Source organism: Pelodiscus sinensis, chromosome 2 (genome assembly GCF_052426305.1).
Source record: "Pelodiscus sinensis isolate ZL-2025 chromosome 2, ASM5242630v1, whole genome shotgun sequence".
Lineage (NCBI taxonomy): Eukaryota > Metazoa > Chordata > Testudines > Trionychidae > Pelodiscus > Pelodiscus sinensis.
The window spans coordinates 8,624,174-8,637,222 of record NC_143053.1 but is presented as its reverse complement, the minus strand read 5'-3'; the positions used below and the strand labels follow the sequence as shown (position 1 = coordinate 8,637,222).

General features: G+C 53.3%; 1 protein-coding gene across 1 annotated transcript; it reads right to left on the bottom strand.

Moving 5' to 3' along the window:
* Positions 1 to 395: 395 nt before the first annotated feature.
* Positions 396 to 12,748, bottom strand: LOC149525228 (uncharacterized). The gene is made up of 5 exons (XM_089775920.1): positions 12,320 to 12,748; positions 7,723 to 7,824; positions 5,110 to 5,208; positions 1,143 to 1,337; positions 396 to 467 (listed from the first exon to the last, which is right to left on the bottom strand). The coding sequence occupies exons 1-5, from the start codon at positions 12,470 to 12,472 to the stop codon at positions 396 to 398; spliced, it is 621 nt and encodes a 206-aa protein (XP_089632046.1). The 5' UTR covers positions 12,473 to 12,748.
* Between the last annotated feature and the right edge of the window lie 301 nt (positions 12,749 to 13,049).

Below are 13,049 nucleotides of genomic sequence, written 5' to 3'. Positions count from 1 at the left end.
ACTCGGCGTCAGCCATCCCACCGGGGCCAGGTCAGAGGTGACCATGGGGAGCCGGGGTGGCTTCGCCCCTCAAAACAGGTACAACGTGGGTTGGATCCTGCACAGCTCCTGTAACCCCAAATGCCTCAGCCCTGGCCTGGATGGGCAGGGTAGGTCGGCCGCCATGGTCTTTGTGGAGGGCACCAACAAGGGTATCAGTGGGGTCATAGCTTGGAAGAGGACCAAGACTTCCATGAGGTCCCTTAAGGACTGGGCGATTGCCACTGATTTTACATGGAAGGCGGTTGGATCCTGTGGCGATGGGCAGCGGAGACGGACTCCCCCCCCTCCCCCAGTTGAGCCACACAAGTGGCAGGACAAATTGCAGCTGGTTAAAGGTTTGGGCCCCTCCTGGTTTAGTGAGCTGGGGTCAGGTCTCGGATCCCAGCAAGGCTGCTGTACGTAAACGTGAAGGACAGAGCAAAGGCCTGCAGCGTGAGGTGCGGCTCAAGGCCCGGACGAACACGCATCTCCCCTCTTTATTGCCACTCCCTTCCCTCAAAGGGTCATGAATACACAGAGGGAAAGGCAGAGAGCTCAGTCACATTGCCCCCCCTTCCCTTCTGCAGTGGTACAGTCGCCCCAACACCACGATGGGTCCTGGGCACAGGGAAGAGCATCTCCTCCTGGATCACCAGCTCAGCTTCCTTCTTGCGCAAAAGCCCAATGCAAATGGAGTGCAGATGAGCATGCTTCCGCACTTCATTTGCATAATTAATTAGGGGCGGGTTTTGCGCAAAAATACCCTCTTGCGCAAGAGCTGTTCTTCCTGAAAAAAGGAGGAAGAACGGCTTTTGCGCAAGAGAGGGGGTTTGCGCAAAAAGGAGCCGTCTACACAGCTCCTTTCTGAGCAAAAGCCTCTTGTGAAAAAACGGCCCCTAATTAATTATGCAAATGAAGTGTGGCAATATGCTAATTCATGCTTCATTTGCATAGGCTTTTGTGCAAGAAGGAAGCAGTATAGTCATAGCCCCCCACTTCCTGCAGGCCCTGGGAGGTCCCCCCTCTGCACCCTGACCCCAGCTAACAGCATGTGAGAGGGGGACTCTGCTCACTCTTATTCACCAGGGGGACACAAACGCGTGTTATACTGAGGTGTTTACCGGTTTGTTAAGTGCCCCGCACCAGGACACGTAGCTGCCTACCAGCTTGTAGACACCGCTGCCCATAACAGGCAACCCATCCAGACAACAGCGGAGACCAAACAACTCCTCCGCGGCCCATCCCCGGGGTCTCGCGGCACCGCTGTAGGTCAGGAGAATCCTTTCCTTTTCACGCTTGTCATCATCGCTGGCTGGCTATGCTCACAAAAGCGAGCCGGGGAATGCAGGTTCACGTAGGAAACCAGAGGAGCTCTCTGAGGAATGCAGGCGAGCGGCCAGCTCTGGGATCCGGCCTGCACAAAGCAGGCGGCGGCTCATTTCGTGCTCTCTGGGAAAGGGAGGGTGGCGTTAGAGCCCTCCCGGAAAGGCACGAGGCATGGCTCCCTCGCTCGCTCTCCAGAGTTAGGGACGGGGTTTTCCGCCCCTTGTCACGTTCCACTTGCGAGAAGCAGCCCGGGGGCCTCAGCGTTATTAATCTAATCACTGCTCTAATTGCGGACAGCTGGTATGCGTGGGCTTGGAACTCATGCCCGTTCAGCAAAGGCAACAGAGGCAGCCCGGCTGGAGAGTGGGGAGAAAGTCCTCTACCCTCCTGGGAGCTGCAGGGCTTCGGGGGCAACCGCAAATGTGGCTCTTGGCCTTCTAACCTCAGCCTCCCACGAACAGGCTAAACAAACCAAGAGCACGGACGTCTCCCTTCTCCCTTTCCCCCTCCAAGCGAGCCCAAGGCAGAGACAAGCTCTCGTCATTTACAGTCAACGGGAATGATGAGAAAGAAGCCTCGTGTGTGACTGAACGAGGTGAAGACTTCAGACCTTGAGTTACATTGTGATATGAATTCCTTGGAGGACTCAAGGAAGGAAGGTTTGAAAACTGTCTGTCTGACTCTGCCTTGCCCAAGAGACAGCCTTTGGCCTTACTCTTCGGGCTCGTCTGCACTGGCCCCTTTTCCGAAAGGGGCATGCTAATTTGACAGGTCGTAATAGGGAAATCCGCGGGGGATTTAAATATCCCCCGCAGCATTTAAATAAAAATGTCCGCCGCTTTTTTCCGGCTTTTAGAAAAGCCGGAAAAGAACGTCTACACTGGCCCCGATCCTCCGGAAAAAAGCTCTTTTCCGGAGATCTCTCTCTCAAAGTAGGACTAAGAGATCCTCCGGCTTTTTTCCGGAGGATCGGGGCCAGTGTAGACGCTCTTTTCCGGCTTTTCTAAAAGCCGGAAAAAAGCGGCGGACATTTTTATTTAAATGCCGCGGGGGATATTTAAATCCCCCGTGGATTTCCCTATTACGACCTGTCAAATTAGCATGCCCCTTTCGGAAAAGGGGCCAGTGTAGACGTAGCCTTCGTGGTTGAAGCACTAACAAGCCAACCTAACCACTAGATATTTACAGAAAGCCAATCACTGACATAGCTATGAAATGCTGGGATGCTGCAAAAGGTGGAAAGAGAAAGCAAAATCCACCCTAGTCTGTATGAAAAGCCCCAGAGAGGGCTCGGAAAAGAATTAGAGCTGGATTTCTGTCCCACAAAATATTCCAATATTAAAAAAAATCATGTAGAACAGGGAAGAAAATTCCAAATATTTGGAAGGAAAAAAAGTTCAGTTCAGAAACCTCAAAAGAGTTCATGCCAGTCACGTCAAAGCCATACAAAGTATAATGCCTGTAACATTAAAATATGATCATACAGAAGTCCACATAAATTGTTTGACATCATCAAAATGAAACCAAGCCCCAATCAATCATTTCAGATTTTTTTCAGTCAAAAGTGTAGTGCAAATTGCTGCCTTCCGGTGGGAGGTCGAGATTTTGACATTTTCAGACAGAAAACTATTCCTCAAAGTGTGTTGCAGCCAGCTCAAACGGGGCTGCTGGAGGGTTAGGAAGTTCTCTAGTCATGCCCAGTCTGCCTCAAGAGAGAGAACAGTCCTTCCCAGAAATGGTGTGTCCGTGTGTGAATTCTAGGCTACCGTCGACTCAGGGATACACCCACTCTGTAGCCTGAGGTGCGATGGGAGCAGGATAGAAACAGCCTCTCTAGCAATGAAGAGGTGGTGACGGGGGATTCAACGAGGGTTGTACATGCCCTTTTGGGACACTCGATACATATTAAAAGGGCTCGACTATCCGGAAGCCCAGCGTCTGTGATTTAAGTGCGATTTTTATCGGGGCTGGCACAGGGGAAGCTAGAACCATTGCATCTACCCGGGCTGCACTAGCATTTCGGCTTGGAGTTGTAACCCACACACCTACGGGGTGTGGGTCACTGTTCTATCTAGTGGCACTAAGACTACTTATAGAGAGAGAGAATTAAGTGTGCTCCATAGCCTTCGCTGAGAGCCAGCTGGCTTTAGCTCCCGTGGTAGTGGCTCATCCACTGAGATCCAGAGAGAGCCTAGGTTTGGGTCTGCCGGTTGGCTTTATACAGTAGATATAACCCTGGGCCATATCTGCAGTGACAGACCTGTGTGCAAGGCCACCATGGAAAAGAGAACACTTGGAACCGTTGAACGGAGCCAAGAAACATGCCCTGTCTCCTGGAGAAGATGCGCTAGCCAGGTCTCTACGAGTGGGATGGGGAACCCAAAGCCCGGGGTGGGGGGATGAGGGCCTCCCCCAGCATTGGCGATACCGCACTGGCACTCCAGGCCCCCACATGGCACCTCCCCGCAGCCCCCGGTCCCCCACTGATTTTTCTGTAGGTCAGCGGTCCCCAACCCGAAAAAGTTTCCTCAGCCTTGGTCTAGCTAGTTCTTGCCTCTTTGCTTACGACTTAAAGGGGCTTGATATTATACTAATTCCCAGTAAAGGAATCGGTGCTAGGAGAGGCGCCGGCTATTGTCTGGTACGTGTATTACTCTGAGTCATAGGCAAAGAGTGAAGGTAGGGCCGGGGGAGGCATGCCCCAGTCCCACCCCTTTTGCCCAGGCCCCGCCCCCAGCACCATGGGGTGGGCAGATGTCATATGGCTCCAGCCTCCCTGGCCCCGGAGCATGGGGAGGGCGGGTGTTTGGGGTCAGCAAGGCTCTGCCCCCAGTACACCTTCAGTAGGAGTTCTGGGGGCGGAGTGTGGGCGGGGCCTGGCTGGTGGTTTGGGAAGGCAATGCCTTTCCTTGCCTAGCATATCGGCCACCCCGGCTCTGAGTCATCCCGCGCTCACCCAGAGACGGGACAAGAGAGACCCGAGGGTGAGCAGAACTCAGCCAATTTTACAGAGTGCGTTTGGGGTTTTTCTACTAGCCCCGCAGACCTTTGAGGGGGTCAAGGTAATGTAAAAAACAGCGCAGCCCACAAAGGAATGGCGCAGTCCACCTCTCTGGGCTGCATCTGGCAGGTCTCTGACCGAACTGTAGGGGAACCACAACAGAACAGAGGAGTATCTCCCACCCTTCCCAGCGGACAGCCAATGCCGTCGAGGAGGAAAGCCCCCGTCATCTGGGAGCTGGAATCGCGCCCATGCAAACAGCAGCCGGCGCCCAAGAGCCAATTGGTCTCGGATGCGTTTCCCCCATTCTTGCGGTGGCAACGATTCCCTTGCGCTCAGGTGGACGGAACTCGGCCCTCTGGGCCAGCCTGGCTCAACGAGAGCACAGATTGGCTCCAGACTGAGCGAAGTCTGAAGGGCAGGGGGAGGGAAAGGGCGGAGTCCTGGAAGGAAGAGGGGTGGGCAAGAACTTCTCCACTTGCAGCACTGCTTGGCTGTAAGACGGTTTCCCCCAAGGGAAGGGATAGGAGCCCCGTTGCTTGGGGCAGTTGAAAATAGCCTGTGGGGAAGAAGCCTGGACGGAGGGGAGCGCAGACGACAGCTTCTCTGAGATCCACAGCGGCTACAGAAGGTCAATTGGCCCCTTTGCCCCTCCATTGGTGGGCCTGGGTGGGGTTGGAATGACCATTCTGCTGGAGAAATGGAAGGAGACTTCAAGGGTCACTACAGTCCCCCCAACACAGCCCAGCATGAGCACGTACCCCTCCAGGGAGGTTGGGATCTGCCTTTCCAGCCAGCAGCAGCCGGACGATCTCCTCTTTCGAGTGGGCAGCGGCCACGTGTAAAGCGTTTCGGCCATGCTGGAAGAGGCCAGAGAAAGAGTGGTTAGCAACACGCCTTAAAAACCTCCCCCCCGGCAGCCGACACCGCCAGCGTCGTTTCAACCTCAGGCTATGTCTAGACTGCAGGAATTTGTCGGCAGAAGCAAAAAAGCAGCGTGGACGGGCAAAAAATCTCTTTTGCCCAAGATCCCTTATGCCTCAAAAAAGGAGGTATACAGGATCTTGCGCACAAGGGGTTTTTTTTGCGCAAAATGGCCCAGTCTACACTGCTTGTTTTTGCACAAAAACCTCTTCCGCAAAAAGGATCAGAAGAGACTATGCAAATGACAGCATGAGAAATGCTAACGAGCGCTTCATTTGCATTGCCTCTGCCAACAAATTCCTGCAGCCCAGACGTAGCCTCAGAGTCTTGCAGAGATGGGATTGACCAAGAGGCGTCAAAGAGGCCATCTGCAAGAAGAGCTGTGCTCATCCATTGAAAAGGTTCAGCAGAGAGAGAGCTCTCCCACCCAGCTCTGCTACCCTGCCTCAACGCTGGCCAGGAGCGATCGCCTGTCAGGCTCCTCTGTGCATTGACCTGGAACCGTCCCTTGCATCACGTGTTAGCTTCCTATGCTAACACCTTGGGTATGTCTAGATCAGTGGTCCCCAACGCGGTGCCCGCAGGCGCCATGGCGCCTGCCGGGGCATTTGTGTGCGCCCGCTGACAACCTGGGCCGGCCCCGCCCCCGGCGCGCAGCGCACTGGAGGCGCCGGCCCCAGGTGTGCGACACGCACCGGCGCCTGGTGCGCGGCGCTCGGGCGGCCCTAACCCCGGGGCACATGCGAGCGCGCGGCGCCGGTACCGGGCTCGGGCGGCGGCAGCGGCACACGCCCTGGGCCCACGGCACAAGGCACTCGGGCGGCCCCGTACCCGGGGCACATGCTGGCGCTGGGTGCGAGGGCATCCCCGCCCCTGGCGTTCCCCAGGATGCGTGGCCCCGCCCCCGGGAGCCCGGTGCGTGAGTGGCCCCACCCCAGGCGCCCGGGAGCATCTAAAGGTTGGGGACCACTGGTCTAGACTACATGGCTCCGTCGACAGAGCCATGTAAACTAGTTTACTGACATAGTCAATGAAGCGGGGATTTAAATAATAACCTTTGTTTCATGAGGCATAAGGGAGTGGTGGACAAAGGCTTCCCTTGTCGACCGATCCGCGTCTAGACGGCCGTGCTGTGCCGGATCAGCTGATTGTCCCCTTAAACCATAGACTTTAGAGATGCAAATGACCTATCGCTTACCTGCATGTCTGCTACTACTGGATCAGTTCTATCACAAATGCACCTCCCTGCTCCATCCATTTGTGTCCTGGATGATTCATACCATGGAGTTCTCCTTAGGAGACTCTTCCAACATCTGATAGACCTTAACACTGGGAAATATTTCCTGATGTTTGATGCGTCCATGTTTTGCTAAGCTCAGCTTCAATCCCTTGCTCTTTGGCATACACCTCCCCCATGTCTGTTTTGTTCACATGCTGGGACACAAAAGGATGGACCTGTTGTTAAGTCTCTGGATTGGTTCTCACAAAATGTAGGTTCCAATCTCAGCTCTGCCACAACCTTGCTGTGTGCCCTGGGGCAAGTCACTCTGTGCCTCAGTCCCCCACCTTTAAAAGGGGGGTTAGCAATTCTTCCTTTGCCATGAACATAAGAACGGCCATATTGGGCCAGAAAAAAAGGTCCATCTAGCCCAACATCCTATCTTCCGACACTGGCCAGTGCCAGGTGCCCCAGAGGGAGTGAACAGACATAGGTAATCATCAAGTGATTGACAAAGTCCCTGACAAATAGAAGCCAGGGACACCATTCCTACCCATCCTGGCTAATAAGTATTGATAGACCTAACCTCCGGGAATTTATCTAGTTCTTTTTTGAACCCCGTTAAAGTCCTGGCCTTCACCACAGCAAGGAGTTCCACAGGTTGACTGTGCACTGCATGAAGAAAAACTTCCTTTTGTTTGTTTTAAACCTGCTACCTATTAATTTCATTGGCTGACCCCTAGTTCTTATGTTATGTAACTTTTCCTTACTCGTTTTCTCCATACCGGTCATGATTTTATAGACCTTTATCATATCCCCTCACCACTTAGTCTCTTTTTTTCTAAGCTGAAAAGTCCCAGTCTTTTTTATCTCTCTTTATATAGCACCCGTTCCAAACCCTTGATTATTTTTGTTGCCCTTTTCTGAACCTCTTCCAATGCCAAGGTATCTTTTATGAGATGCCAGTGTAGCTACTCATCTAGCTGGGCAGGTTTTTGTTTCTCACTAGGTGTTTGTACAGCTCCCAGCACATTGGAGCCCCAATCTCACTTTACCATGGTATGAACAATGAATGAGAATACTGGCAGCAGACAGTTATCAGATCTCCTCCTAGTGGTCATGTAGTCTATCACGCCATACTGTATGGAGTCCTCTAACATGAACCTTGCTCTTCTTGCTCTACCCACACCCATAAGGGCTCTGGCAAGCTAGTAAGTAAGTGGTTTCTTACTTTAGTCTGGTCTGAAAGATTCACTCCCAGCTCCAGCAGCCGCTCGACAATAGACAGCCTGTTCTCTCTCACGGCGATCAGGAAGGGGGTCAGACCCGACTCCTGGAGGACACAAGACAGGCATCACCGACTGAGAGCCTAGATGTCTCAAGTTTGCCCACACAGGTGTCCGTGTCATGATGGGCTTTTGTTGCTCATTTCTTCCTTAGCAAGGTCACCTTTTAGGCAACCATCACTTTAGCAGCTGATCTTAGCTGTCATGCTGGTGCATGGGGACAGAGGCGAGAACTCAGGTAGCAAGGGCCTGATCCCACACCTTGCTGTCTACACACGATCAGTTACCCTCAGAACCCACCTTCTGGGGATCTTCCAAGAAGTGCGAAAGGAACGACTCAAGCACAGTTCTGTTTGGCCCAGTTTACGGTTAGAGTGGAGTCTGTCAGGACCATAAGAATTACTGGGTGTGACATGTCCCAGGCATGGAGTTTGACTAGTTCGCAGCCGATTTAAGGTTGAAAGCTCAGCCTTGCTCTCCTCTCCCGAGGAAGCACCCTGCCTCAAGCACCTCTCAAGGATCTCTGGGGGGGGGTTTCTTTTCTTCAGCCAGGTCTGTAAACCCTGGGCAATCCAGTGTGACCCAAAGCATGCCTGCATCAGTCACACCCTACCCCAGTGTTTCTTAAACTTTTTAAGACCGAGGAACACCAAACAATATATATATTTTTTTTAATGAGGAACACCAGGGGTCAGGGAGAAAGTTATTGAGGGGAGAAAAAAAAAAAAAAAAAAAGCTTCCTGCCCTTTTAAGGGAGGCCATTTTGAACTCTGTTCTCCATGGCACACCTCCGACTGCCTCATGGCATGCCAGTGTATCACTGCCCTACATACCACCAGGGGAGCTGACAGCCACACTGGGCCCCTGGGAAAGGTGTGGAGGAGGGGCTGGTTTTGCACTCCCCAAAGGGGTGGGGCCTTGGGAGGAAGGGATGGGGCCGACCAGCCCCAATACCTTAGATCAGTGGTCGCCAACCTTTTCATGCATGAGATCACTTCTTGAATTTAAGTGCAATCCAAGATCTACCTCGAAGCGAAATACCCTTGTCCCCACCTCCTTTGTGCCCTTCTCCGAGGCTCCACCCCGCTCACTCCATCCTCCCTCCCTCTCTCCTCCATTCTCCTTCACTTTCACCAGGCTGGGGGTGCAGGCTCCAGTCTGGAATTAAGGGGTTTGGAGTGCAAGAGGGGCTCTGACCTGATCTTGGGGCAGGCAGTTGGGATGCAGGAAGGGGTTCTAGGTGCAAGCTGGGAGGATGTTTGGATGCAGGGGTGCTTGGGGCTAGGGCAGGGATATGAGGGGCAGGAGGGGGCTCATGACTGGAGTAGGGTTTCAGGATGTGGGCTCCGACTGGGCCCTGCTTACCTCAGGTGGCTCCAGAGTGGTGGTACAGTGGGGGTAAAGCAGGCTCACCCCTGCCCTGGCTTACCACTCCCCAAAACAGCCAGCAAACTCCGTCCCAAGTCCTGTTGTGCCCCCCGCCCTGCTCTGTGGATGTAGGATACAGGGTGGGAGAGTGCTTGACATTAGTGCTCCTCTTCTCCCTCCCCTGCCCTGAACAGCAGGAGGCTCCCAGGGATGGGGGGAGGCAGCCCCAAGGCAAGGGGCAGGAGATGCGCAGCAGTAGGGAGGAGATGCGGCTGAAGTGCTGGTACTCAATAGCCTCTTGGCCAAACCAGTCAGGATCACCTGTCAGAGGCTCCAAGATCTACCAGTAGATCCTGATCCTGACCACTGCCTTAGATCCTCCTGGAGCACGCCACACGGTGCTCCAGCGGTGATTTAAAGGGCCAGGACTCTGTGCACCGCTGCTGCTGCAGTAGCAACAGCTGGGAACCCTGCACCTTCTAGAATCACTGGGCTCCGAGGCACTTGCTCCCTTCACTCCCACTTCCCCCATCCGTCGGCAGGCCTGCACCCTACTGTAATAATCTTCATACAAAATACACCTTGGGAGGCATCCACTAAAAACTAAACATGCTAGTCAATAAAATAGCATGATGAAAAGTGAGTAGGAATATTACATGTCACGTTATGAATTCCCCTGTCTGATGTTATTAGTTGGTAGGTTCAAAACCAAGCAGACCCGCCTAGGCCAAAGTTGTCAAAGCAGGTTGAGCATAAACAAAGGGATGGGTGTTTACCTCAAGCTGCACAGAAGCAGCAAACAGGACACACAATACAGCAGGGGGCAGAAAGGAGGGGAGGGCTAGCTCAGTGGTTTGAGCATTGGCTTGCTAAACCCAGGGTTGTGAGCTCAATCCTTGAGGAGGCCATTTGGGGCAAAAATCTGTCAGGGATGGTACTTGGCCCTGCTGTGAAGGCAGGGGACTGGACCCAACGACCTTTCAAGGTCCCTTTCAGCTCTAGGAGATAGGCATCTCCATTCATTAAATTAAACAGCAGGAAACAGAACAATCAGCATTTCCTCAAACACAAGTGGGGAAAGAAAGGGCATGGAGCCTCCATGCTGCCTTCCTCCCAGCTTGGATGAGCTTTACTTTGAAGGGGGACCTTCAGAAGACTCCATTGCAAAGGTTCACCAGACTATCCAAGCAAGGGGCAGAGAACCCCATGTTCTCCCTTTCACCTCAGACGGCAAAGACACTTGCACTGTTTCAGAGGGGTAGCCATGTTAGTCCCGGGTAGCAAAATCAACAAGGAGTCCTGTGGCACCTTCAAGACTAACATGTTTATTTGGACACAAGCTCTCATGGGCCGGAGCCCACTTCGTCAGACACATCACTGTTATAACTTGCACTGGTATGTCGCTAGAAGAGAATCGGAGGAGGGGGTCCATCCACCACCACCTTGCGGGAGGACTAAGGGTGAGAAAGGTCATCTTGACCAAAGCTTTGAACAAACACTTGCCAGATTAAGACTGAGACTTTCAGATGCAGGTTTTCACTTTCATTTGCTGGTGACCATTTCTAACTTTCTCTCTTCTTCTCTGATTCACTTAACATCCTGTCATCTTTTGTCCGTAAACTCGTTTTACTGTTAATGTAAACCAGCCGCATTGGATTTGTACTCCAGCGAGTGTCTGCTCCAGCGAATGTCGCCAATGGCAAATAGGAGCAAATAAATCCTTTTCTTTCTGTGAACTGTCCTGTAACAGGCTGGACATTACAGAGCACATGGTTTGGCAACAATGCAGGACTGGGAGTGTGTTGGGGTCACCCTGCATATAGCAACCCAGGCTGGTGGAAGCCAGAGAGGGGCTGCGGACAGGCTGCGGGGGTCAGAACAGCTGCACAAAGGCCGTCCAGCAGACAGCCCTTCAGGGTGTGACCTGCATGCTTGTAGGCTAGTCGTGAGTGGGCCCAGGTTGGGAGCTACGGTTCCAGGGCAGGCAACGACACAAGGAAACAAGCGCTATGTTTGTTGATGAAGCCCAAAGCTCTGGAACCTGACTGGAAAAATGCCTTCTACGCCTAGCACCACCTGCTGTAGACTCCAAGTCTTTTCCGTGCCCTCTGTCTCCACCAGGGAGGCTCAGCTCAGATGGAGTTTATGATGCAGTTAAATGATTCCTACTCCTCTGTCCCAACGCATGGCTGGTTTTGTAGCTAAGGCCCTAGCTTAGGGCTCAAGCAGTCCGAGTTCAGTCCCCTGCCCTCCCTCAGACCCTGTGTGTGACCTGTGTGTGACCAAGCCTCTCCCTGCCTCAGCACTCCCATTTGTAATGGGGGGCAGTCATGCTTCCTTCCTACCACGTGCGTTCAGATGGCAAACTCTTCCAGGCAGGGACCGCCTCGCTGTGCGTTTGCACCACGTCGGGCACCGTGGGGCTGGGATCATGGGGATGGGGGCGCTGCAAGCTACTGTAATACAGCCAGTAATGGTGAAACCATTGGCTAGAACATCCCTTTCCTCCCAAGGAGAAACCACTAAGTGCTGGGAAGGAGACTGGGAGCAGGGTGGCCAGCTAATGCGGGCACTACAGAATTCACCTGCCCATTCCAGCAAGTGGACTTCTCTGGGTCCAGCGGGGGTGAATAGGAAACGGCACAGACAGAAACAACCCCTGCTCCTAAGGCACTTGGGCATTTAAGAACAGCCAAACTAGGTCAGACCAAAGGTCCATCTAGCCCAGTGTCCTATGCCAGGTGCCCCAGTGGGAGTGAACAGACACAGGGCATCATCAAGTGATCCGTCCCCTGTCCTCCATTCCCAGCCCCTCACAGAGGCTAGGGACACCCTCCCTACCCATCCTGGCTAATAAATTCATGGAGGTTAGATCCATCAATGCTTATCTGGTTCTTTTTTGAAATCCTGTGAAAGTCCTGGTCCTCACAACCTCCTTTGGCAAGGAGTTCCACAGGTTGACTGCGCTGCTTGAAGAAAAACTTCCTTTTGTTTGTGTTAAGCTGGCTACCTATTAAATTCATGCTGTCGAAAGAGCCACGATTAGCTCCGGTGACTCCTGCCCGTGCCTCCCTCACAGCCCTCCCCAGAAATCATCATGGCACCATTTATTCTTTTAGCTCTGTCATAATACCAGGTGAAGCCAAACCAGCATCCTGGCCATTGGCTACTTACTTGGTCGGTTTGGGAGAGGGCCGGGTCCCCCTTGTCAATGCCTCGCAGGGTCTGCTCCAGCACGATCCACTCCCCTTTGGTGGCCAGCCGCAGGACTCGACCGCTGGACGTTAATGATCCCGGGGGGCTAAGGGACGAACTGGACTCGGACATTTTCCTTCTCTTCCCCCAAATCCGATTCTTTCAAGGGTCAGTCCTGGTGCAGCTCCTCATAGGAATCATTTCGCTGCTCTGCTGGGCACAGGCGTCTCCGGCAGCGTCTGATGCCAATTTCTCTTTCTTTTGCTCTTGCTTGGTAGGAGGCAAGAGCAGGCTGGGCAACGGATTGCCCCCCTGGCTCCCCCTCCCACCCCCCTGCCATTCTCTATTGATTCAGACTCTTCCAATCAGAGGGACCTTTCAGCTCAGGCTCTGGGTTAAACTTTTCTAGCTCCTCCTTTGTGTCCCGGTTACCTTGACATCAGCCTCCTGCAGGGAGATGGGGGGGGGGGGGGGGCTGTTTCTGCCCATTTAAAAGCTGCTTTGACTGGTTTTTCCTACAGGGGCTTAATTCAGTCGAGTTCACGGGCCTGTGGCAGGAAAAATGCAACTTTTTCTAACGCCACATCCAACAGGGCTGGCCCTACCATGAGGTGAACTGAGGTGGCCGCCTTAGGTGCCAGACTGTGGGGGAAGACCACTAGGACCCAGAGTGTAGAAAATTGTGTGCATGTAGCAGAGCAGCACCACG

Excerpts from the sequence above, each read along its gene's own strand:
- LOC149525228 (XM_089775920.1), bottom strand. The coding sequence starts at position 12,472 with ATGTCCGAGTCCAGTTCGTCCCTTAGCCCCCCGGGATCATTAACGTCC. Across the intron at positions 1,338-5,109 it reads ATCCCAACCTCCCTGGAGGG|CCAGCCAGCGATGATGACAA; the intron begins GTACGTGCTCAT and ends TTGTGAGCATAG. Across the intron at positions 468-1,142 it reads GCGGGGCACTTAACAAACCG|GCCTTTGCTCTGTCCTTCAC; the intron begins GTAAACACCTCA and ends CTCACGCTGCAG.